Source organism: Notothenia rossii, assembly GCF_949606895.1.
Source record: "Notothenia rossii genome assembly, chromosome: 7".
Lineage (NCBI taxonomy): Eukaryota > Metazoa > Chordata > Actinopteri > Perciformes > Nototheniidae > Notothenia > Notothenia rossii.
In genome coordinates this window covers 13,662,035-13,686,646 of record NC_136905.1, presented here as the reverse complement: position 1 = coordinate 13,686,646, position 24,612 = coordinate 13,662,035, and the positions used below count along the sequence as shown (strand labels likewise).

The following is a 24,612-nucleotide window of genomic DNA, read 5'->3' as shown; positions in this document are numbered from 1 at the left end:
CTCCATTTGAAATAACCAGCATCATCTTTTGTTGGCCATGTAACTAATTCACTTTTTTTTAACAACTGAAATCTTTAGTTTATTCAATATTGACCCTCACATCTAATTTGTCATCTCTCTCTGTTATTTCTTTTTTTTCTTCTAAAACAGAAAATAACCCTCACCAATGATAGCCAAGAAAAGCAACACTCAATATTCTTTGACGTGGGCTTTGAGAATCCAAACAGTAACTTCCAACTTACACTCTCTCAACTTAACAAAGGGAAACGCAAACCACAGTTTGAACCAGTATGGAGCTGTGTGATGCGAAAAGGTCAGTGGGCATTATTACTTACACCATATGAAAAAAAAGATTTTTAAATCTGTCTTTTACCTTTATTTAATTAACCAAGGTGTTATACAAAAGGATCATATTAAATTAAAGAGAGCCCAATCCCATTGTATGTCCAAACATAATAAAAATGAACTTTATTTTAATGTGTTGATGAGAATACAATACATGAAAACAAAATATGAAAAATCCATATTTTGTATGTTCTGTATTTCAGTTGAGTTACGAAACTCTGGTGATTCAGATGGTAAGATGCTTGATATTACTTTTTTGTTTTGTTTTTATATTTATAAGAATCTTAACATACACGTTTTGTTTCTTCTTTTTATTAACGCAACACTGCATATTCCTATTTTTGCAGTGAAAGAGATAGGTGGACCACCCTCCATTACTGGTCCATTGGATAGTAAGTAATTTTCTGTCGTATGACTGTGAAGTGCTACAGAAAAGCTGTTTTTAAAGCAACCTTTGATTCAAGATTCAAAGGTTTATTGTCATAAAATATGCACAACTATGGCAGTGTTTCCCATCCATCCATCCATCTTCTCGAGCTTATCCGTGGTCGGGTCGCGGAGGTAGCAGTTCCAGAAGAGAGCCCCAAACTTTCTTTTCCCTGGCCACATCAACCAGCTCTGACTGGGGGATCCCAAGGCGCTCCCAGGCCAGCGAAGAGATATAATCCCTCCACCTGGTCCTAGGTCTACCCCTTGGTCTCCTCCCAGCTGGACGTGCCTGGAACACCTCCCTCGGGAGGCACCCAGGTGGCATCCTAACTAGGTGCCTGAACCACCTCAACTGGCTCCTTTCGACGCGAAGGAGGAGCGGTTCAACTCCGTGTCCCTCCCAGATGACCGAACTTCTCATCTTATCCCTAAGGGAGACGCCAGCCACCCTGCGGAGAAAACCCATCTCGGCCGCTTGTACCCGCGATCTCGTTCTTTCGGTCATGACCCATCCTTCATGACCATAGGTGAGGGTAGGAACGAAAATGGCGCGGTAGACAGAGAGCTTTGCCTTCTGGCTCAGCTCCCTTTTCGTCACAACGGTGCGGTAAAGAGACTGCAGTACCGCTCCCGCTGCTCCGATTCTCCGACCCATCTCACGCTCCATTGTTCCCTCACTCGAGAACAAGACCCCGAGATACTTGAACTCCTTCACTTGGGGTAAGGACTCATTCCCTACTTGGAGTGGACAGTCCATTGGTTTCCTGCTGAGAACCATGGCCTCAGATTTGGAGGTGCTGATCCTCATCCCAGCCGCTTCACACTCGGTTGCGAACCGATCCAGTGAGTGCTGAAGGTTGCAGACCGATGAAGCCATCAGAACCACATCATCTGCAAAAAGCAGTGGTGCAATCCTTAGTCCACCAAACTGCAGATCCCCTCCCCCACGACTACGCCTCGAAATCCGATCCATGTATATTACAAACAGGATTGGTGACAAAGCGCAGCATTTCACCTGAAATGGGTCCGACTTACTGCCGAGGACCCGGACACAGCTCTCGCTTTGGGAGTACAGAGATTGGATGGCCCTGAGTAGGGACCCCCTCACCCCATACTCCCGCAGCACCTCCCACAGTGACTCCCTGGGAACCCGGTCATACGCCTTCTCCAAGCCTACAAAACACATGTAGACCGGATAAGCATACTCCCAGGCCCCCTCCAGGATCCTTGCGAGAGTAAAAAGCTGATCCGTCGTTCCACGACCAGGACGGAATCCGCATTGTTCCTCCTCAATCTGAGGTTCGACAATCGGCCTGACCCTCCTTTCGAGTACCTTAGAGTAAACATTCCCGGGGAGGCTGAGTAGTGTGATGCCTCTGTAATTGGCACACACCCTCTGATCCCCCTTTTTGAAAAGGGGAACCACCACCCCGGTCTGCCACTCCTTCTGTACTGTTTCCGACTTCCACGCAACGTTGATGAGACGCGTCAACCATGACAGTCCCTCAACACCCAAAGCCTTCAGCATTTCTGGGCGGATCTCATCCACCCCCGGGGCTTTGCCACTGTGAAGTTGTTTGACGACCTCAGTGACCTCCCCCCCGGGAGATTGGTGTCGATCCCCCGTCATACTCCAGCTCTGCCTCTAACATAGAGGGCGGAGTTGTCGGGTTCAGGAGTTCCTCAAAGTGCTCCTTCCAACGCCCTAACACTCCATCAGTTGAGGTCAACAACGTCCCATCCTTACTGTACACAGCTTGGATGGTTCCCTGCTTCCCCCTCCTGAGGTGTCGGACAGTTTTCCAGAACAACTTTGGTGCCGCCCGAAAGTCCTTTTCCATGTCTTCTCCGAACTTCTCCCACACCCGCTGCTTTGCCTCGGTCACGGCTGAGGCTGCTGCCCTTCGGGCCTGTCGGTACCTTGCAACTGCCTTGGGAGTCCCCCGGGATAACATATCCCTGAAGGCCTCCTTCTTCAGTCGGACGGCTTCCCTGACCACCGGTGTCCACCAGGAGGTTTGAGGGTTACCGCCCCTTGAGGCACCTAGGACCTTGAGACCACAGCTCCCTGCCGCGGCTTCGGCAATAGAGGTTTTGAACACCGACTACTCTGGTTCAATGTCCCCGACCTCCACAGGAATGCCCGAAAAGTTTCGCCGGAGGTGTGAGTTGAAGGCCTCCTGAACTTGGGCCTCCTCCAGACGTTCCCAGTTCACCCGAACTACACGTTTGGGCTTACCAGGTCTATCCAGAGGCTTCCCCCGCCACTCGAACCAACTCGCCACCAGATGGTGATCAGTTGACAACTCCGCCCCTCCCTTTACCCGAGTGTCCAAAACATACGGCCTCAGGTCCGGTGATACGATAACAAAATCGATCATGGACCTTCTGCCTAGGGTGCTCTGGTACCACGTACACTTATGAGCATCCTTATGTTCGAACATGGTGTTTGTTATGGCCAATCCATGACTAGCACAGAAGTCCAGTAACAAACCTCCACTCCGGTTCAGATCAGGGGGGCCGTTCCTCCCAATCACGCCCCTCCAAGTGTCTCCATCATTGCCCACATGTGCGTTGAAGTCTCCCAGCAAGATTAAAGAGTCCCCTTCAGGAGCCCCATACAGGACTCTTTCCAGGGTCTCCAAGAAGGCACACACAACAGTCAGAGTTACCCCCCCCCATAACCCGCAGGTGTAGAGAGGCGACCCTCTCGTCCACTGGGGTAAACTCCAACAACGAAGCACCCAACCGGGGACTTGTGAGTATCCCCACACCCGCCCGGCGCCTCACACCTTGAGCAACTCCGGAGAAGAATAGAGTCCAACCCATATCCAGAAGTAAGTTTCCAGAGCCGACGCTGTGCGTAGAGGTGAGCCCAACCAGATCCAACTGGTAACGCTCCACCTCCCACACAAGCTCTGACTCCTTCCCCCCCAGAGAGGTGACGTTCCACGTCCCCAAAGCCAGCTTCTGTCGCCCGGGTCTGGTCCGTCGAGACCCTCTGCCTTCACTGCCACCCTTCTGGCAGCGCACCCGACCCCATCGCTGTTTCCCGTAGGTGGTGGGCCCGCGGGTTTTGGCAGTGTTTCCCACAGATCTGAAATATACTTGGGGGGGTGGTGGTAGCGGGGGGGGGGACGTGCAACAACATTAACATTAACCTTTCTGTTGGTCGCTTGTTAGCAGACCCCTCACGCGATGGCAGAGCGAACAGGTACTGGCAGGGCCCATAGTGATAGCCTTATAGTTTAAATCTACTACCCACAAATAAATGAAATACCATTACAAAATGGTAAATGTATTTAAGAACAATCAATGTGATTTTAAGTGGGGGTGGACCTCAAATCCTCTAGGGGGGTCCGGGGGCATGCTCCCCTGGTAAGATTTTTTATTTTATTTTGGAGTGAAACGCATCAATCTGGTGCACTTTGAGGGCAAAATAACGAGATCTATGGAAACACCTATGTGAAACATAACTGTATACATTTCAATAATCATAAAATCATGGCCATAACCAATAACATAGTATTTCCAATTTGAAAAAATACTGAAACTTGTTTATTTATTTATTTTTGGCTCATTTATAGTTGTGAGTGTGTCTGTGCTCCTGAATCAGCCTCTCCCTCCTCTCCCCCTGCTCCTCTTTGAGGCAGCAGCAAAGACTAGTTTTAGCTCAACAAGTTTTAAAAGCGTATCTTACCTTTTTTCACCTAGTTAACTTTTTATTTATTTATTGATGCATATTTTACTAATCACTACCCTCTCAAATGGAAATATGTGTTTACATAAATGGTGACCAAACCGTTTGAGACCCACTGAGAACTTAGACTAAGTTAACTATCTAAACCCCCAGAGAGTCCTTTACCTCACCTGAACTGAGGTTATCCCGAGCTTGAATGACACACAGAGACCAATCAAGGGCTTTAATTTATGATCTGTATGACAGTGGCCATGTCGGCAGGCCACATCAAACCCGCGTTTAACTTTGCCCGCAGTCTGGACCATTTGGAAATCCGGTGGATGGTGGGCACCGAGGCGCTTTACCTCCAGTTTTTCTCCGAGAATAAGTGTCTCAAATGTGTGCTCCAGCAAATGGTCAACTGCATTCATTTTCTTTCAGTTTTTTACTTCTTTTAATCGCTGGTGATGTTAGCTATATGCTGCTCTCTCGTCTCCTCTTCAAACTACACGTGACGTTTCGCAGCACTGCACACGTAACGTACTTACAGCCAATCAATTCTGAATTATGTGAGACGACGTATGGTGGGGATGGCAGCTCAATGCCCCTATGGTCATAATTTTTTTGCCACACACATTCAATTGAAAAATACTCTGAGCATGCACAGTGTAGTTTTTACAGTCACCATTCACTTAGACAGTGAGAGGGAGGGGCATGATCGGGTTTTCCCCCATATGGCTCAAAACGGCACTGTAGACACTAATTAGAAGAACACAGACTGAAACAGCAATGTACAGACGAATCAGATGATTAAACATGATCTTTAAATATATTTAATTTTTTTGTATTTTTTTGTAATCATTATTTTTAATACTTTCTGCTGACACTAGGTGGGGCTGTACCTGCCCCTAATGACCTGTCGCCACTGGACATGCTGCCAACATTGTTGATCATTCTGTGATAAAGCCATTGTAATTTATGTATATGATTAAAAATAGTCTCATACAAAGTGTTGGAAGTAAGATGTTCAATCAATCATTCATACAATATTTTTTAATTGCTTTCTCTTCAGTGGAACACTCTTCTGATGAGATGCCGGGGGTGAGTAAAGTCAATCAAAACAGCTTTCATTTGATGGTCCTCCCACAACTGATGTTGCATTCAGGTGAGCTTTTCAGCTATGACATTATACCCCAATAATAACTCCGTTTGTTCACTTTTAAATCCTTAGGTGGCATCAGTCACAACAACAAAAGGGAGGCTTTTGAAAATGCTGAAATATTTGGGACAGGAAGAGTTCAAAGAATTTAAGTGGTTCCTGCGGGACAGTGACGTCCTCGCAGGCCTCCCATGCATCTCATGCAGCCGACTGGAGAACAGTGACATATTAGACCTGGTGGATCTGATGTCGCAGACCTACAGCCAAAAGTCCTTGGAGGTGACCAAGAAGATTTTCAAGGAAATAAACAGGAATGACCTGGTGCAGCAGTTGTCAGACATCGGCTCAGAATCCAAAGGTAAGTTGTGAAGAAACTGACAAATAGTGGCATTTTTATATTAAATTCAAGCGACTTACAATAAGTGCAATCAACCATGAAGATAGAAACAAAAAAAAGTATGAATCCTGCCAGGACATTTTCTTTAAGTAAGAACAACAATTTAAAGTGCTACTGCGTCTGTGCCAACTCTTTTTAGGTGCTACATACATGTCTTAATTTAATTTATTAGCTAAGGTGCATCAGTTTTCAGTGTGACTGTCACACTCCTAGGTTTATGTCACGGTTTTAGTGTTGTCTGTCTGGTTATGGGTTTTGTAAGTATGTTCATTCTGTGTTTTGTCTTCCTCCTTGTGTTTTGTCTGGTCCTCCTCCCTGTCGTTAGTTTCCCTGGTGTGTCTGATTGTGTTCACCTGTTGCCCTTGTGTCATCCACAGCTTTTATTATTTAAGAAAGCTCGCTTTTTGTTAAATTCTAACAGAATAACAGAATGAACAGAGGATGTGCAGATGTACTGCCATCCTGATATCAGGAGAGTTTGTTATACTATTTTGGAGCCAAGATAGCAAACAGGCGTGTGTTTGTTGAGGTGTATCTGGGTAGCACTCTTAGTGAGGGAGTAGCAAGTCGATTGGCTGATGCAGAGCAAAAAAAAAGTTTAATCACGGGGTACCATTTGTAACAGAAATAATATGCTTAAATTCTAAATCAAAAACTTTGTGCAGGGTAGCTCTACACCCAAAATACATTTTGAAAGTCAGTTATGTAGCTTTTAGAATTCTCAATTTGAGTACAGTTTATGATTGTATTATGTACATGCAGCTTTTAAAGGCACAACTAATGCTCCGTATGGTCCTCACGGTTGGTAAAATGTTGAAACGCAAAATAATGACACTCCAGTCTGACACAATTAAACTAAAGGGTGGGTTACTAACGAAAAGCAGATTTCAGATTGAAAAAGGATGTACGAAAACACGAAATACAAATGCCTCTGCCTTTCTTTGTCTAGAGTAAATGGATTTTCTATGTCAAATCGGTTTATTGGGAATTATTTTCAATAATGGGAACTATAGATTAAACCAGCAATGTTACATATTCCGTGTCTGAAAAAGGCTTTAGCTTTGTGCCAACATGTTTTGGTTTATTATTAGAAAATAAACCATTTTGGCAGATTTTACCCCAATTTCAATTTCCATTTAATGTGTTGCAGCTGAAGGATAATCAGCTTGAGAATACTGCGGAGGAAGGTAGGTTCTGAGAGCCATTATAACGTAAGATAATCATCATTCTGTATTTTAGCACATGTTATCATGCTAAGCTAAGATGGTGAAAGTGGTAAACAATCAACTTGTTAAAAATGATCATGTAAGCATGCTGATGTGAACGTATCACTCAAAGCTTTGCACACACTGCCTTATAGATTTGGTAGCATGAGTGTAGACTTTACTCTTGAATATCAGATTATGTATTTGTTTTAACTATGAGATTTTATACTGTAATTTAAAGAAATGAAGCTTTTTATATTTTCTTAACCCTTGTGCTGTGTTCAAAAGCTGTTACCGTTCATGGTGTTCGCGGGTCAATTTTGACCCATGATTTATCTCAGTCCAAAACACACAAAAAATCGTACAAGCCTGTCGTAATGTAATGTTATGGCCCAAAACACATTACACCACATATTGCACATGTGCATATGTGAGTTCAGGTTCAAGTGTTATACATATTCTTTGAGAAAGGTGGAGTTCCCATGGGGGAAGGGGGCAGAGGGAGGGGAGAACAGGTGCATGTTGCGAAAGATTATTGTTACAGTTGATGAACGGGGTGGGACTGGAGTTTCTAAAGTCAAAGATTAATCTTGATTGGGACAAATTTGACCTTGAGTCACCCAAAACAACTCTGCTGGGTTTTAGAGACCTTCAGACTTGGCAAAAATTGTCAAAATCAGTTTTGTAGTGTTTATATAGCTGTTGTGGAGGATATCATGAAGCCTTGTTCCAATGAAAAAAACTAGAGCGTAGTTATTATATAACTTTAACTTGAAACGGGAGACCCGAACACAACATAAGGGGTGGGATTCAGAGGGCCTAGGTATAAAAGTCATGGCTCGCCACTGCATTTAAGGTTGGTGAGCCATAAATTGCACTAACAATGGCTTTTCCTTTCTCAAAGAAACTCAGTGGATGAACACGGATCCAGAGAGGGAGTAAGGAGACATCTTTCTGGTTCTAAACAAGCTTTCATTCAGTGAATGCTGGATGAAAATGATCAATACCTTGAACTAAAACATTTTGATACAAACAAATGTATATCTTTTTTGTCATGATTCAACTCTTGCAGAATTGCAGATGTATTCAGGTGTATCTATTCAGCAACAAAACGTAAATGTTTTCTTCAGTAATGTAACATATCTTTAGGATGTCAGTCATACTGAATTGTGCAAAGTTTTTAAAACAGAATCAGAAAATTATTGTAAATGCTTTTCAAGCATGAATATAAATGGACATTTCATGATGATGCTTCTGGGGTTATAGAGGTAAAGAAATGTATTCCTATTTCCCTCACATTCTCAAAGTTAAAGAGCAACTTGCAGGGTTTTTTTTTACTACATTTATGCTTAACCTTGCCTGAAAATTACAATTAAAAATGTTAATGCAGGATTTGATATGTTTTAAAAGACATAAGGGCAGGAATTCAGAGGAAAAGGAGCCGTTTTGAGCTCTGCTACTAAAAACTGCTTTTTTTTAACGTCATACGTGAAACGCGTCATATTACGTCACATGGGGGAGCAACTTTCTCGGACTCGTTCTCTGCCCAATCCACGGTAGTAGTTTGTAGTTGGTTTGAGCGGTTATGATTTAGTGAGCTGGTATTTTTTCGGTCATTTTACATTGCATTTCACCATTTGTAATCATGGTGAGCTTGTGTTTGTGCAGGTTGCACAAACTCGAGCCTGTCAGGACATCGAGTCCACAGTTTCCCTCACGGGAAAAGGACCGGAGCTAGCGTTCGTTCCTGGGTGCGTTGTGCATCCACCTCCCTGCAGCACATACTCGCCACAGCTTTATCAGGAAACCGTATTACATCTCTCTCTCTCCCCCCCCCCCCTTCGCTGCTCTCTCTCTCTCTCCCCTCCGGTACACGGCACCGTAAGACGAAGTGTGGAGTTGCATTAGGTAACGCTGTGGTATGAGGTGTGACTTGTGCCAAAGAACAGATAACTAAGCTAACTGAGCGGAGCACTGACGTGTCAACGTACGCCAACGCCTCCATCCATTTTGAACGGAATGTACAATACAGGCGGCGTCATGACGTTGTCAGACGTCATGGCGACGTATCATATGTGCGCCCAAAGTACGCGCCCAAAGTACGCGCTCACGTGGCGGCGGCGTAGCTTAGAAAGTCTTATCATATGATAAGCGTGTGAATGACGTGCGTGCCTACCCTGGCTAGCTGCGTTTCAGCCTCAGAGGGAAAACTCTTCGTTGTGGGTTTCTACAGACTTCTATCGGGGCTCTGCTCATTTCCTCGTACAGCAATTTGTAACATGAGTCAAGCAGAACCTGGACATTTTCAAGCTTGACTATTTTTGCAAGAGTCCATGCTTTTGGAAAGTACATCGCCTTTTATTTTAAGATTCCTGTTCACCAGTAAATCTCTTGTAAATATGCATGTCAGATTTTTGGGATTGTGTAGCATTTGCTGTTTAGAGTTTAACGCTTCCCCTTTCCTTGCATTTCTGTATATTTCATACACTTGAAAATCAGGTAATATTTATTAAGATTGTGGCACGTTTTGCCGGTTTCTGGTCACTGAGCCTGTTGGCTTTTGGTTCCTATTTCGAATGTTGTAAATATTTTTTTTTACATTTTGTTATTATCTTTTATAATATATAAAGTTATTTTTATTGCATAAAATGCAAGATGTTCTCTATCTCTCTTTGCTTGATATACTGACACATAACACCCATACACTACACACATTACTGATTAAACTGATATCACAATCAATTTAGTTACTTAAATAAATATACTGTAATTGGAAAAGAATCATGTGTGGTGTCCTTGTTTTGTCCGTCCTTAGGTAATTCAGTAATGGTGTGTGTGTAACACAGAAATAATACATCATTGGATAGTGTTTCTCAAATGAAAATAAGGAAATAAAGTTATGTATCAAGACTCAGTGCGAGTTATTACTTTCTTCCTTTAATTTGCATTCTTCAAAAATACACAGACATTGCAGCACATCGTTTCACGTCTTTGTACAGCCTTTCTCAGCAGTAGAGTGCAATGTGTTGGTGAACCTTTGTTTCCTCCTGACAGCTCACTTAAAGGTATACTCAATTCAATTAGCATGACCTCAGTTAGTATTGCCAAAGCTCTGTATAGTTGCAACATCTATACAAAATATAAATATATAATACTCCCCCTTGTGGCCAAAGGCCGACACAACTCTTGTCGTCAGATGTATGCTTGAGTGCAGCAAAATGTAGCACAGTGACTATTTTGTCAACTACAGATGTAGCGTTTCATTTCAGACGCCTACCTGTGCGGGTCCGTGATCTGCACGGGGTGGGCCCCTGCTGAAAAGGAAACCCCCCCGCAGGACTTGATACGCCCCCTTGATAAATAAATGTAATTTTAATTAAACCAGCTGCAATGGATCATGGATCCATTTCCAATTCATCATATCATTTAAGACATATAAGACATATTTGACATACAGATGGCTTATTTACAATTTACATACAGGTGGTTTTTTTACATACAGATGGCTTATTTACAATTTTTATTTTAGATTTCGTTCTAATACATCCTAACCGGATATTTAAGATATACCAAGTCTACAGATATACGAGCTCCTGCGGTCACGTGACTTTTGGTTATCAGCCACCATTTTGGCAGTAAACATGACGACCGGCGCCAGCGTTTTCCTACCGTGCGAGTATACATCTCATTTTAATTCAAGTGAAATTCGGCTTTATAGTACAAAATTAGAAAGATTAAATATAAGCGACCCATATAATGCACCCGGTGTGCTTTTCAAGAGCATAACCTCCTGCTCTGAAGACGATGTACCCGACTTGCGCTACGCGGACATCCACAGCTATCTTGTAAGCTTTCCATCAGTGTACTCAGGAGACTCCCTCAGAGCTTACAAAAGCTTGGAGGCTTACAAATGGTGTCAGTCCGGCTTCGTAAACAACATTCAACTGTGGAGTCTTACATCCAAAAACTTCGGCATCATCACTGCAAGGGTAAGTATTAAATTATTCCAGTTTGATAGGCAGTGTCACGTTAGCATTGTTTGTTTATTAGCTTGTCTAGCTACGGCAGTGTCACGTTAGCATGTTTGTTTATTAGCTTGGATAGCTACTGCAGTGCGTCTGAAACTAGTTTGTATTTTTGAACGTACTCAACCAAAGTGGCTGGCGTTTTTAACCTTTATTTATCTATTTTTGTAGCATTGTACTGTATTCCTTCACCCACCTGATATGAAGTGATCACTGCATAAGCGAAAGCAAACGGCCGGGGGGTCCCATCTTTCAGTCTTGTTCAGACGGCTCCTGGCTCTTTTAATCTCTGCGATCCACTTTTCCCTCCTCTCCGCGTCTTTTGGAATGCGATAATAAGATACACCTTTCTTCTTCCCACGCCTATTTGTGCAACCTGGTGCACAGCAGTTATCCACCATCCTCGACAGTCTGCCAGTGCCTGCCAATGAATTTACTGACGCGATTACTGCCAAAATGGCTGCCCCCTTCGTTTCTCGTCACGTGACCAGCATATGTGACATCATCCGCAGGAGCTCTATACATAGATGGGGGGAGCTGTCCATTGTACGACAGGTTGAGATTACCATTACCGGAGCCAGTTTTGCAATGCTCTCCCCCGAAGGTGCTCTTTGAGAGAGGTTTTGAAGGTAAGTATAGTTTGACTTTCCTTTACAGTAGTGGGAAGAGCGTTCCACCTTGATGTGGCATAATTGCGAAACGTGTATTCCCCCTTTTGTGTGCCAGATCTGGGTTTTACATGATTTGTGGAGCTCCCTCTGGTGTTATGATCATGGTATTCCTTGACCTTTGGGAAGATTTTTGACATGTACATGGGTACATCTGATATAGCGGATATTTGTTAAGATCCATATGTCACGGATAGGATCATATTCTGTGGTAAATAAGAGACATTTAATCATTTACAAAACATCACCATCTTTTTATTTAACAAAATAATGTTGTTTAATTCACGTAGGTGTAAGAACAAACCCATCGCTATCTTTTTTCATCAGGAAATGCAGCCCGGCTCAAACAAACGATTTTCAATCATCATCCTCACGATCATTTAATGTATCATATGTTTGCGAATTGAAATGAATGCACTAATACATGTAGTTTAATCCACGTGAGTTTACAAAAACAAAAATAATCGCTTTGTTTTTATATCACATCCGACCGGAGGAAAATGCAGCACGGCTCTCACTACCGATAATCCTAATCCCACGGGCAAACAATAATATATACAGTGTTAATAGTTTACTGTATTATTAGTGTCTAATATTACTGCTATAACAATCACACATTGAGTTGTTAAAATCAGACCGTTTTTTTTTTAAACAGTCTGAATGAAAAGGCAGCTCTCAGGTGATCAGGTGTGTGTTTACCAGTGTTGGGACTAACGTGTTAAAAACTAACGCACACAACTACCTTTTGCGGTAACTAATAACGTTACTATTAAACTATTCCCATTCAGTAACGCCATTATAGTTACTGTGATTTAAATGGGAGCGTTACTGCGTTACATTATGTGATCCAACTGAACCGAATCTCCCTGCGGATGTAATTTACAGGCGAATACAGCGATGTCCTCTCAAAGTACCATGGAAAAGTGAAAGTGACCAGAGAGGAGTGATGATTGGTTAACGCGGGGTAACATTTCAGGGTAAGCCAATAAGAGACAGAGTTGGGCGGGTCTTGCCTTATGGGGAAAATACACAGACACACAAACACTTGCTAAGGCTAACACACACACATACACGGCAACGCCCACTACCAGCACACACACACTATGGCAGATGCAAGTATCAGCGAGAGCAGCAGCGCATTTACAACTTGGAGATATAACCACTATTTTCAATTACTGGGGATAAAGGACGCACAAAATATTACGATCAAATGTAAACTGTGTGCAGGACAGAAAGCATTGTCCAAATCGAATAACAGCAATGCCGATCTCCTGAAGTCGCCAAAGACCCCACCGTCTCAACCACCGGCAGTGACCCAGATGGAGCATCACCATCTAAACAGCCAAAAAACGATTTTTAAAAATCGCCACATGTCACCCAGAGTCAACTAAACAGATTGATTGCTGAAAATAGTTTGTTTGTCTTCAGTGTCAGTCTGACCGTGTATTATTTATCTAATTGTTACTGCCAAAAGAGTGTAGTTCTTGTTTAATTGTTACACTGCCTAAATAGTGTAGTTCTTGTTAATGTGTACACTGTGGTGATTGACATTATTCACCCACGGATCTATGGGTTGGGCTGGGTTGGGGTATTGTTCTGCACGGACATTTTAGTGAACCGGACTTCCTGTTTCCGCCGGTCTTCGCTTCCCGGGCATGAAGTTGTTTACAATGGTTTTCAGATGCTAAATAAAAGTCTAGCTTGTACCTTTGATACCCCGCCTCCGACTCCCATCTCTCGGCACCACAACACTGCCAAAAGAGTGTAGTTGTTTTTATTTCATATTGCACTACTTAGAACTTGATTGTTGAGGCCACAATAAAGATGCCTGCTTTATTGTTATTGCACAGATTACAGGTACTGAGACAACGAAATGCAGTTTAGGTTCTAACGGTGCAACAAGCAGTAAAGTGAAAAGTAATGTACACAATCTACAGAATAAAATATAGAATTAATTGAATGATGAATAAACAGTGAGGGGTATGAATACACTAGATATACACAGCAGCCTGTGAGCAGTATTAACAGTGTGTATGAATATGCTAAGATATATAAAGTATGAAAACGGTAAGCAGTGCAAGTATAGTGTTGTGGATATTTTAAACTCGTCAATATTGTAAAGATGTACAATGAGAGTAATCAATAGTAAACTGGTGAAAGCAGGCAGCGTTGTCTTCTGGTTATTTATTTGAAGCTTCAAAGGTACATGTCTCACAGAGTACAGAGTAGTCTGCAGGAGTGTGCGCAATAGTCACAAAATAGCAAAGCTTATATACAAGATAGGGCGGGCAGTCAAAGTTTTGTGTAGCAGAAATCCACTTTCACACGGTCTCCTATCGCTATTTGGACACCTGTGTCCTCCAGCCATAGAAAGTACAACAGTCATCAAAATATGGAAGTTCAAACTTAGTGTGAAAAGGAGTAGTTTCAACATAGTCTGCCAAATCAGCCCTGTGGCCTTGAAGCGCTTGAGAATAATAACCCTCTTTAGAGTATGCAGAGGAAACAGCAAATATGAAGAAATGGTACAGTAGTGTTAGACAATGCCTTCAGAAGCATTTGGTTTTAGCATATAAGGTAAAACAAGAAATTGCCACTACAATAGCATACATGCCAACCTTTCCAAATCCAAAAGAGGTAGGTTTGCGCGTGGCAAATGTGTACGCCCAAATTAGGTAATCAGAAGAAATGGAACCCCAGTAATCACATGTGTAAACCATGTATTTAAAAATATATTGCATAATTTTATGCATTTTTCAGAAAAAGTGGTAGTTTGGTAAACAGTGTCATCAACGACATGTCTGGTCTGTAAAATGCCCGAAAAGTAAAAGAATGGGAGATAAATATCCCAAAGTCTCCACATTTTATTATATTTTTAATGTGTTTCTGGTCCTCTTTCAGTTGAGACAGTGTAGATGAAGGATGTGTCAGGATGTAGTCAACTCTTGTGTGAACATTGGATAAAGCCAGGTTCATATTCTTGTTTCATGTTGTTGACATAGAGTCAAAGGTTTGCACAGAGCAAAATATCTTTGTGTTGCGCCATAAATCAGAAAATACTGCATTAAAAAAGTTATTTCCTGCATTTTTATACTGATAAAGTGTGATATAAATAATGTACAGGCTTTCAGATTGCTGTAGTTCACTAAACACATTAACGACATGTTTGGTATTGAAAATGTCAGAAAAAGTGAAAGAATGGGAGATAAATATCCCCAAATCTCAAAATTGCATTATATTTTGTGTGTGTTTGTGGTCCTCTTTCAGTTGATACACTGTAGAATGCTTCCGGAAAAGACCAAACACTGGATGTCTTTCAGTCGCCAACCGTGTTTTCGAGACACTGATATTAACGGGGAAATCCTGCAGGACTCAAATGCCTCGTCTGGGGTAACGCTGCCCTTTCCCGCAGCGTTACCCCCGGTCTGCACGTTGTTTCTCTTTCAGAAACACAGAGGACTACTGTTTGTATGATGCGATCACGCTGCGAACGATGTCCACCAAAAGTCGAGTCCAGTGTCTATGGAGTGTCATTTTTATTTGTTATAGTTTGGGAAGATTGAAAATCGGTAGGGAAAGCCAGCTAAGTCGGTAGGCGGTAGAAACATGTCAAAAGCGGTAGACTACCGTCCAAATCGGTAGGGTTGGCATGTAGTATACTATAAAATATATGGATATTAATTTCATGATAAACATTGTGGAACAATGATGAAAAATGTGAATGGAAGTGGCGACGTAAAACTGACACAAAACAACAACAAACTTTTGCCGAGCCAATGGAGAGTTTCATCAGCAGCGGGTACAAACCACCAATGAGCGCTCAGCTCGAGATACCAGCGAGTCGAGAGAGTGAATTATATCTGCATTTTCTCTTTTGAGAAGCCCCCACCCCCCATGTTGCAAACTCTTTGTTTAAAGCTAATTGGCCATCGGAATGTGTGGAGTAAGTCTCCCAAGGGGGATGCTCACATTCCACAGCTCTCCCCCCCCCCCCCTCCTGTGATCTCCCAACCCCCAGTCTGTAGGTTTGTGTTCGCTGCAGCATGTCTGTTAGGCCCCGCCCCCCGCACACGGAGAGACACAGGGAGATCGCTCTTCTGGAGTGAAGAGAGCGGAAATAATGATATTGCAAGTTAGAAACGTAAGATGCATTTTGACAGACCAGATGGCCAGTCCGCCACTGCACCCAGCCCAGCCCACGTAAACTGTCAACGGGGGGAGCCTCGCTGCTGGGGGAACGGTGGACCTAGTGTCCCGACCGGATTGGGAATAATAATAATAATAATAATCCATGCATTTTATCAATTAATTTCCCCAACATTGTGGTTAAAAAAAACACACGTTTAATCCATGTTGGTGTACTACAACTACAAAAAGCATCGGTTTGTTTTCTTATCAGGAAATGCAGACCGGCTCAAACAAACGATTTTTAAATCATCTTCCTCACGATAATTTAATGTATCATATGTTCGCCGAATTGACATGAAAGCACTAATAAATGTAGTTTCATCCACTTGAGTTTACAACGACAAAAATAATCGATTTGTTTTTATATCACATCCTACGGGAGGAAATTCAGCAGCTCTTACTACCGATTTTTAATCCTAATTTAATCATCATCTTCACCACGATCATTTATGTTTATGTTCCCCGAATTGACATGAAAGCACTGACAAATATGAATATACTGTAGTCAACTTCATTAAAACGTTATTAACGTGCCTAAACTCAGTAATTCACCATTTCTACGCATGACAACAAACTTTGTTCGTGTTTGGTTCTCTCGCCGCACAGTGAAGCGTTCCCGCATTGACGTCACTTCCGGCTTCCCCCAAAACTTCAAAATGAGTCGAAGGAATTTCCCCCCAATGTTTGAAATTGTTGATATTTATCGGAACGGTATCGCGCCTTCTTTTTTAAACTGACGGTTCGAGATGACTAGTAGCCCAATATTTCATTGCACAACAGTTGTTGGGATGCTGTCACAGGCTCTTTAAACTCTCGCACTTTCAGTTTTTTCTATCGCGCATTGCCGGTATGAAAGGGTCTGTGCCGGAAATATCAAACATTTAATAAAAGTGAAAAACAATGAACAAGACTTAACGTATTAATAATAATTAATTATATTTATTCCGTTTGGATGTAGGATTTTTGACTTTGTTTAGAGCAGTAGTGATCTTCAGCAGAGAGCTAAGCGCTGTCAGACCGGATCTAACCCTGAAAAGTATTATCATCTGAAATTAATCATTATGTTATTCATATTAAATACATATTGTATTTTTACAACTTGTATTTAGAAATACTCTGTTGTAATTATTGATGCATAAATGTGTTCATCCATTCAATGTGGCATCTGCTATAATGGGGTTAATGTATGATATTACTTAATAATACAATACCTTATAATATATGATATGATAATTATATTTTAGTTTTATTCATTTCTTATTTCATAGTTTCTCATTATTATTATTTTTATCGCTCATCTTATTTTTGATTTTATTAATCTGTGTGAATCTGTGCTATCCTGTTTTTCACTCTTACCCTGTTGCTGTTTGAACAACTGAATTTCCCCACGGGGATTAATAAAGGTCCATCTTATCTTATCTTAATGTATACATTGATTTACTTCAATCTACTGTACTGTGTAAAAACACCCCAACAATATTACAAAAAATATACTGCATAAAGCAAACTATATACTTTATTTGATCTAAAATATTGGTGCTTTTTTCATTATAGTAGCCTGTGAAAACCATAACAAATAAGTGATTAAATGCTACAGTATTCAGCAAACACAACTGCAGAGCTGCAAACATTGCAAACAGAATAAGTTCTACAACACCCAGTTGTCTTTGTGTATTTGTGAATGAAGCGCCATCTCATGGTTAAATCCTGTAATTGAACACATGGGGAAATTTGGCAACGCCCTCTAGCAATTTGGCAACACCCCCAGCCACTGGGATCCGCTGGGCTTTTGACTGGGACACACCCATGTGAGTCCTATCTGGAGTGCTACATCTGTAAACATAAAACAATACATATTTAAATATTCTTGTCTGTGGTTGTTTTTGCATTCAGGGCATACAAGGGGTGTAACATTATTTTAATACCAAAACTATATTGAAATAGAGTATTGCTTGAACATCAACTGCGTAGCTGTAACATTACTGGGTTATTTGGTCAAAGTAAAGTAACTTCAGATGCAGACGTCACGTAGCTTCTCAGACGAGAGGGTCACGTTACTTCTCTCGTGGCATAGTCACGGCGATCGACACGTTAGTGAGCTCATTGAGTTCGTTCTTTGGCACAAGTCACACCTCATACTTTGGCACAAGTCACACCTCATACTGTGGTGGCTGTACTGCTCCAGCCGTCTCCTTTGTGTTTGTTTGTTTCCCCCTGTCTGTGTTGTTTGTGTGGGCGTGGTGGCTGTCACTCCTGGCTCACGGCTCAACCTCCACTCAACTGCTGCAATCAGCTGTGCACCCTCCCCGACTACACACCTGCTTTCCATCAAGCCATTTACAACGACATATCAACGGAGGGCCGGAGGCTCCACAACCTTTCTCTGCCAGATCGTCAAGTATCAGCCGTATCTCGCGTCTCCCCTCCGGTACACAGCCCCATAAGACGTAGTGTGGAGTTGCATTAGGTAACGCGAGATACGGCTGATACTTGGGCATTAGTTTCTGTTATGGATCAGTATCAACAGTCCTGCCAGTAACGTTACTATATTATCAATACTACTTTAGTTATAGCCTGATATATGATTGCTAACGTTACAATGTTGTGATGTGACTGACGTTAGCTAACATTAACTGTAGCTAACGCTGGTCACTCACCAAGACAGCTGCTCTGTTCTCCACTGGTTCTCCTCACACCACAGCTCAATTTCTCTCCGATGGCCGTTATTTCTTCTAATCCTTGGCTGCTCCTGGTCTCTTGGACGCCTAGCAGGCTCATAATTATAATGATATGCATTCGAATATATATTTTCAACCTCTTCTGTGTCAAAACTAGCATTGTGATCCATGTTTATTCATACGTTAGACCAGCCGCTCTCCCCCATGTTACATCACACGCGGGAGGTCACGTGCGGAGGCTTTTTTATGCGGAAGTAAAAATGTCTTACTAAAACCACGCCAGATGTCACTGTAGTGTATATTTCTGTATATTTTTTTGAAAATCTAGTGTATTCATCATTTTCCTACACATTTATTCACTGGTGTCTCTAACCTGCAAGTTGCTCTTCAAGCAATAAATCATTGATTATTGTTGAGGATATTTCATACAGTTTATACCTTAATGTATATTTTATTCAGTTTTTTCAAGATTTGTACCTAAAATACAATGTATCTGTTTTCTTATGTCATTGTTTCTGTTTTTTTCAGTCAATGTTTTTCTTTAAAGCTAATAATGCTAAAAATGCTCTTAATAAAGCACTTCAAACGTCCTTCTTTAAAGTTTGCTATACAAATATGTCCTTTTACCGGATGTACTTAATCCTTTGAATGCACCAGTTTGTAACAACGATGGCTGACCTTTTGCGGATGGCCAAAAAACGTTTTCTATTTAAAAGAAAATTATATTCTGATTGTTATTTGTTATATGTTCTTAGCTTTTGAATCAAACTAGGTCGCAAATCAATATATGAAGCAAGAATAATTCAATATAAATAGTAATAAATTACTTAATAGATTTCCTAACTTTGATGTGGGATAAAACGTTTATTTTATTAGTTCATGAGCCTAATATTACCTGGATAAGTGGTAAGAAAGCTGGCAGAGCGGGCAGAGCAGGGAAGAAGGAAAGGGAGGGAGTGAGTGTGGCCAACTTCAGTTAACTTTCAGTTACATTCCACCTCTTAATTTGTGGCATTAACAGATTGGTATGTGTAAGGAGATGAAAAGGAAAGAATGATAATAGTGGTCCGTTTCTACACGGACCACTATTGCGGTAAGCATGTTGTAACTTCCGGTTGTTGTTGTCATCTCCGGGTATCCCGTGTGCCTGTTCTGTTGCTGATAGCTTGTTATCTTAACTTAATCGATAGTTTTAAAACTCTTGATCACGGCAACTGCCTGACGTTGTAATCACACGTTACTACAGCTTAAGCACTCACAAACTCTCCTTCTCTTAGCGACTGTAACTCCACAGTTGCCTACACTCTTTTCGGGTTTGCTAACGGTAGCTACTTTAGCTTGATAGCTAGCCATGGCTCTTTCCCCACCCTCGGGTGCTATTTCCTGCTCTAACTGTCTCATGTTTGGTTACTCCCCTACCTCCTTTACTGGTACCGATACATGTGTTAAATGTAGTATAGTTGTTAGGTTGGAGGCGGGAATCATAGCCATAGAAGCCCGGCTCCGCATCTTAGAAAATAACTCAGCTACAGTAAAGCCCATGTTAGCCGGTGCGGCAAACATTTCAGGGCTCTGTGGACTTAATCCATGACAAACTGGAGTTGAGACCAGGAGGCAGAGTCGCAGTCTTACACGCTTCTCTGCGCTCTCTCCTAGGCAGTCATCCATAGGAATCCCGACCCCAATAAAATACCCAATATTAACGGTGTGTGTGTCTGCCCAAGGACAATTTAAGGTAAAACCTAATAGAGGTGTCATACATAATAACCTAATAAAAGTAAATGTAACAACTACTACAGTGCAACAAAACAGGAAGATTAAATGTGGTCTCTTAAACATAAGATCTCTAGCATCTAAAGCAATACTGGTAAATGATTTAATATCAGATTATAATATTGATATATGCTGTCTCACTGAAACTTGGTTGAGACATGAAGAATATGTCAGCATAAATGAGGCCACTCCACCCAGCCATATCAATACTCATATTGCCCGAGGCACGGGCCGAGGAGGTGGAGTTGCAGCAATCTTTGACTCAAGTTTACTTATCAATACTAAACAAAAATTAAATTATACCTCCTTTGAAAGCCTCATTTTCAGTCTTACGCATCCGACCTGGAAAACTTTGCAGCCAATCTTATTTGTTACAGTGTACCGTGCACCAGGTCCTTATTCAGAATTCTTATCAGAATTCTCTGAGTTTTTATCAGCTTTGGTACTTAAAACAGATAAAGTAATTATCGTAGGTGACTTTAATATTCATGTTGACGATGATAAAAATAGCCTTACTGTTGCATTTAACTCTATATTAGATTCTGTTGGTTTCTGTCAGAGTGTAAATAAACCAACCCACTGCTATAATCACACTCTTGACCTTGTTCTGACTTATGGTATTGAAATTGAGCAACTATTAGTCGAACCGCATAATCCTGCTTTATCCGACCATTTCTTAGTAACTTTTGAAGTACTGTTACTAGACTACAAAGCATTAGCCAAAAGCTCCTGCAGCAGAAACCTATCTGTTAGTGCTATAGCCAAATTTAAGGAAGAGATTCCACCAATACTTAACTCGATAGCATGTCTGCATGTAGGGGAGGAAACTTATACAAAATGTACACCACCCCAAATTGATCATGTTGTTGATAGTGCTACAGATGCGCTGCGAATAAAATTAGACTCTGTTGCTCCTTTGAAAAAGAAGAAAATAAAACAACATAGATTAGCTCCATGGCATAATGCCGAAACCCACAAAATAAAGCAAAAGTCGAGACAACTTGAAAGGATATGGCGTTCCACTAAACTTGAAGAATCTCGTTTAATTTGGCATATTACTCTCAATGAATATAAGAAAGCACTGCGTAAAGCGAGAGCAGCATACTACTCTTCATTAATAGATGAGAATAAGAATAATGCAAGATTTCTTTTCAGCACTGTAGCCAGGCTGACAGAGAGCCACAGCTCGACTGAGCCTTCTATTCCCATAGCACTCAGTAGTAATGATTTTATGTGCTTTTTTAACGATAAAATTGTTACTCTTAGAAACAAAATCAATGACCTCTTGCCTTTGACCAGTATAGTGTTATCAACAGCTCCCGGAAACGTAAGTTCTAATAATATTACACTAGATAGTAAACTAGAATGCTTTTCAGCCATAAACCTTGAACAATTAAATTCAATGATTCTCTCTTCTAAACCATCAACGTGTATCTTAGACCCGATTCCAACTAAGCTGTTAACGATAAAATTGTTACTCTTAGAAACAAAATCAATGACCTCTTGCCTTTGACCAGTATAGTGTTATCAACAGCTCCCGGAAACGTAAGTTCTAATAATATTACACTAGATAGTAAACTAGAATGCTTTTCAGCCATAAACCTTGAACAATTAAATTCAATGATTCTCTCTTCTAAACCATCAACGTGTATCTTAGACCCGATTCCAACTAAGCTGTTAAAATAAGTTTTTCCATTAATTAGCACTTCTTTATTAAACATTATGAATATGTCTTTATTATCAGGCTATGTTCCAAAATCATTCAAAGTAGCAGTGATAAAACCGCTTCTTAAAAAGCACAACCTCGATCCAGAGGTTTTAGCCAACTATAGACCTATTTCTAATCTTCCGTTCCTCTCAAAAATTCTTGAGAAAGCAGTCGCAAAACAGCTGTGTGATTACTTAAAAAACTATGATTTATTTGAAGATTTTCAGTCTGGCTTTAGAACACAACATAGCACAGAGACAGCTCTGGTTAAAGTCACAAATGACATTCTAATAGCCTCTGACAAGGGACTTGTCTCTATTCTTGTCTTGCTCGATCTTAGTGCTGCATTTGATACTATCGACCATGATATCCTATTGCAAAGACTAGAGCACTTAGTTGGCATACAGGGAACTGCTTTAGGCTGGTTTAGGTCCTATCTATCTGAACGCTCTCAGTTTGTACGTGTCAACGATGAATCTTCCATGCAAACCAAAGTTAGCCATGGAGTGCCACAGGGCTCAGTGCTTGGACCTATTTTGTTCACACTATATATGCTTCCGTTAGGCAATATTATAAGGAATCATTCTGTAAACTTTCATTGTTATGCGGATGATACTCAACTATATTTATCAATCAAGCCTGATGAAATTAATCATCTAAATAAAATTCAAGACTGCCTCAAGGACTTAAAAACGTGGAGGACCTTAAATTTTTTGATGTTAAACACGACCAAAACTGAAGTTATTGTACTTGGCCCGAAGAATCTACGAAACAAATTATCTAAAGATATATTAACTATGGATGGCATTAATTTGGCCTCCAGTGAGACTGTAAGGAATCTTGGTGTTATATTTGATCAGGATTTATCCTTTAACACCCACATAAAATCAATTTCAAGGACCGCCTACTTCCATCTACGTAACATTGCAAAAATCAGGCATATCTTGCCTCAAAACGATGCAGAGAAACTAGTCCATGCATTTGTTACTTCAAGGCTGGATTATTGTAACTCCTTATTATCAGGGTGTACCAAGAAGTCAGTCAAGTCGCTTCAGCTGATTCAAAATGCTGCAGCTCGTGTACTAACCAGAGTTAGGAAAAGGGACCACATTACTCCTGTTCTGGCTGCCTTACACTGGCTCCCTATAGAACACAGGATAGAATTTAAAATTATTCTTCTCGCCTACAAAGCCCTTAATGGGCAGGCGCCATCTTACCTTAAAGAACTCATTATACCCTATTGTCCTACTAGGGCATTGCGTTCCAAGAATGCAGGGTTGTTAGTTGTTCCTAGAGTCTCTAAAAGTACAATGGGAGCCAGAGCCTTTTCTTATCAAGCTCCACTTTTGTGGAATCAGCTTCCAGTTTGTGTTCGGACGGCAGACACCCTATCCGTTTTTAAGAGTGCGCTTAAGACCTTCCTTTTTGATAAAGCTTATAGTTAGGGCTGATTAGATTCAGCCCCTAGTTTTGCTGATGTAGGCTTAGTTTGTCGGGGGACATCTTACTTCTTCCTTCTCTCTGTCTATACCTGTGTACTCTCATGTTCCGATTAACCCAGCTTCCCCAAATTTCTTTCTTTTTGGTGTCTATATACGCCGGGATCCGGAGTCATGGATGATCCTGCGGTCCTGTGTCATGGATTGCGAGTCCTGGATCTTGAGTCGTGGCTGTGGTCCTGGATCATAAGTCCTGGATGGATATCCTCGTGGATTCATCTTCTTATTATACACACATGCATTTCCAAACATTTGGACTACCTATGTTACAAATGTATTATCTTTTCAATTTACACACGGCATCTATTGCACGTCTGTCCGTCCTGGGAGAGGGATCCCTCCTCTGTTGCTCTCCCTGAGGTTTCTCCCATTTTCCCCTTTAAACTGTGGGGTTTTCTCTGGAAGTTTTTCCTTGTACGATGTGAGGGTCTAAGGACAGAGGGTGTCGTATTGTCATACTGATATTCTGTACAAACTGTGAAGTCCACTGAGACAAATGTAACATTTGTGATATTGGGCTATATAAATAAACATTGATTGATTGATTGATAAAAGTGAATCAAACCAGCATGTCAAACATGGTGGTGGAAATATTACATTCTCTAGGAGTGACTTTGCCATTGGATTACTGAAAAAGTACACAGTAAAAGTAGTTCATATTATTTGTGCAAGTAGTCTAAGAAGTATTAAGTACAAACCTGGCAGTTTCATAAACTACTTATGGAAGAAATGGCTTTTAGACCACATTAAAGTTGACAAAAATGCTCATTTTTGTTCTCTGGAGAGGACTTTGAAACTCAAATTACTGAAAAAGTACACAGTAAAAGTAGTTCATATTATGTTTGCAAGTAGTCCTAGA

At 41.3% G+C, this 24,612-nt stretch overlaps 1 protein-coding gene across 1 annotated transcript in view; it reads left to right on the top strand.

The window, feature by feature from the left end:
• Positions 1-9,995, top strand: part of LOC307013183 (NACHT, LRR and PYD domains-containing protein 10-like) — a 10,858-nt gene extending 863 nt beyond the window's left edge. The window contains exons 2-8 of the mRNA XM_079640466.1: positions 151-313; positions 549-578; positions 693-737; positions 5,526-5,554; positions 5,685-5,970; positions 7,160-7,196; positions 8,119-9,995. Coding sequence (XP_079496592.1) covers positions 304-313; positions 549-578; positions 693-737; positions 5,526-5,554; positions 5,685-5,970; positions 7,160-7,170 — 411 coding nt within the window. The 5' untranslated portion in view covers positions 151-303 and the 3' untranslated portion in view covers positions 7,171-7,196; positions 8,119-9,995. The remainder of the gene's footprint in view (positions 1-150; positions 314-548; positions 579-692; positions 738-5,525; positions 5,555-5,684; positions 5,971-7,159; positions 7,197-8,118) is intronic.
• Positions 9,996-24,612: the final 14,617 nt, after the last annotated feature.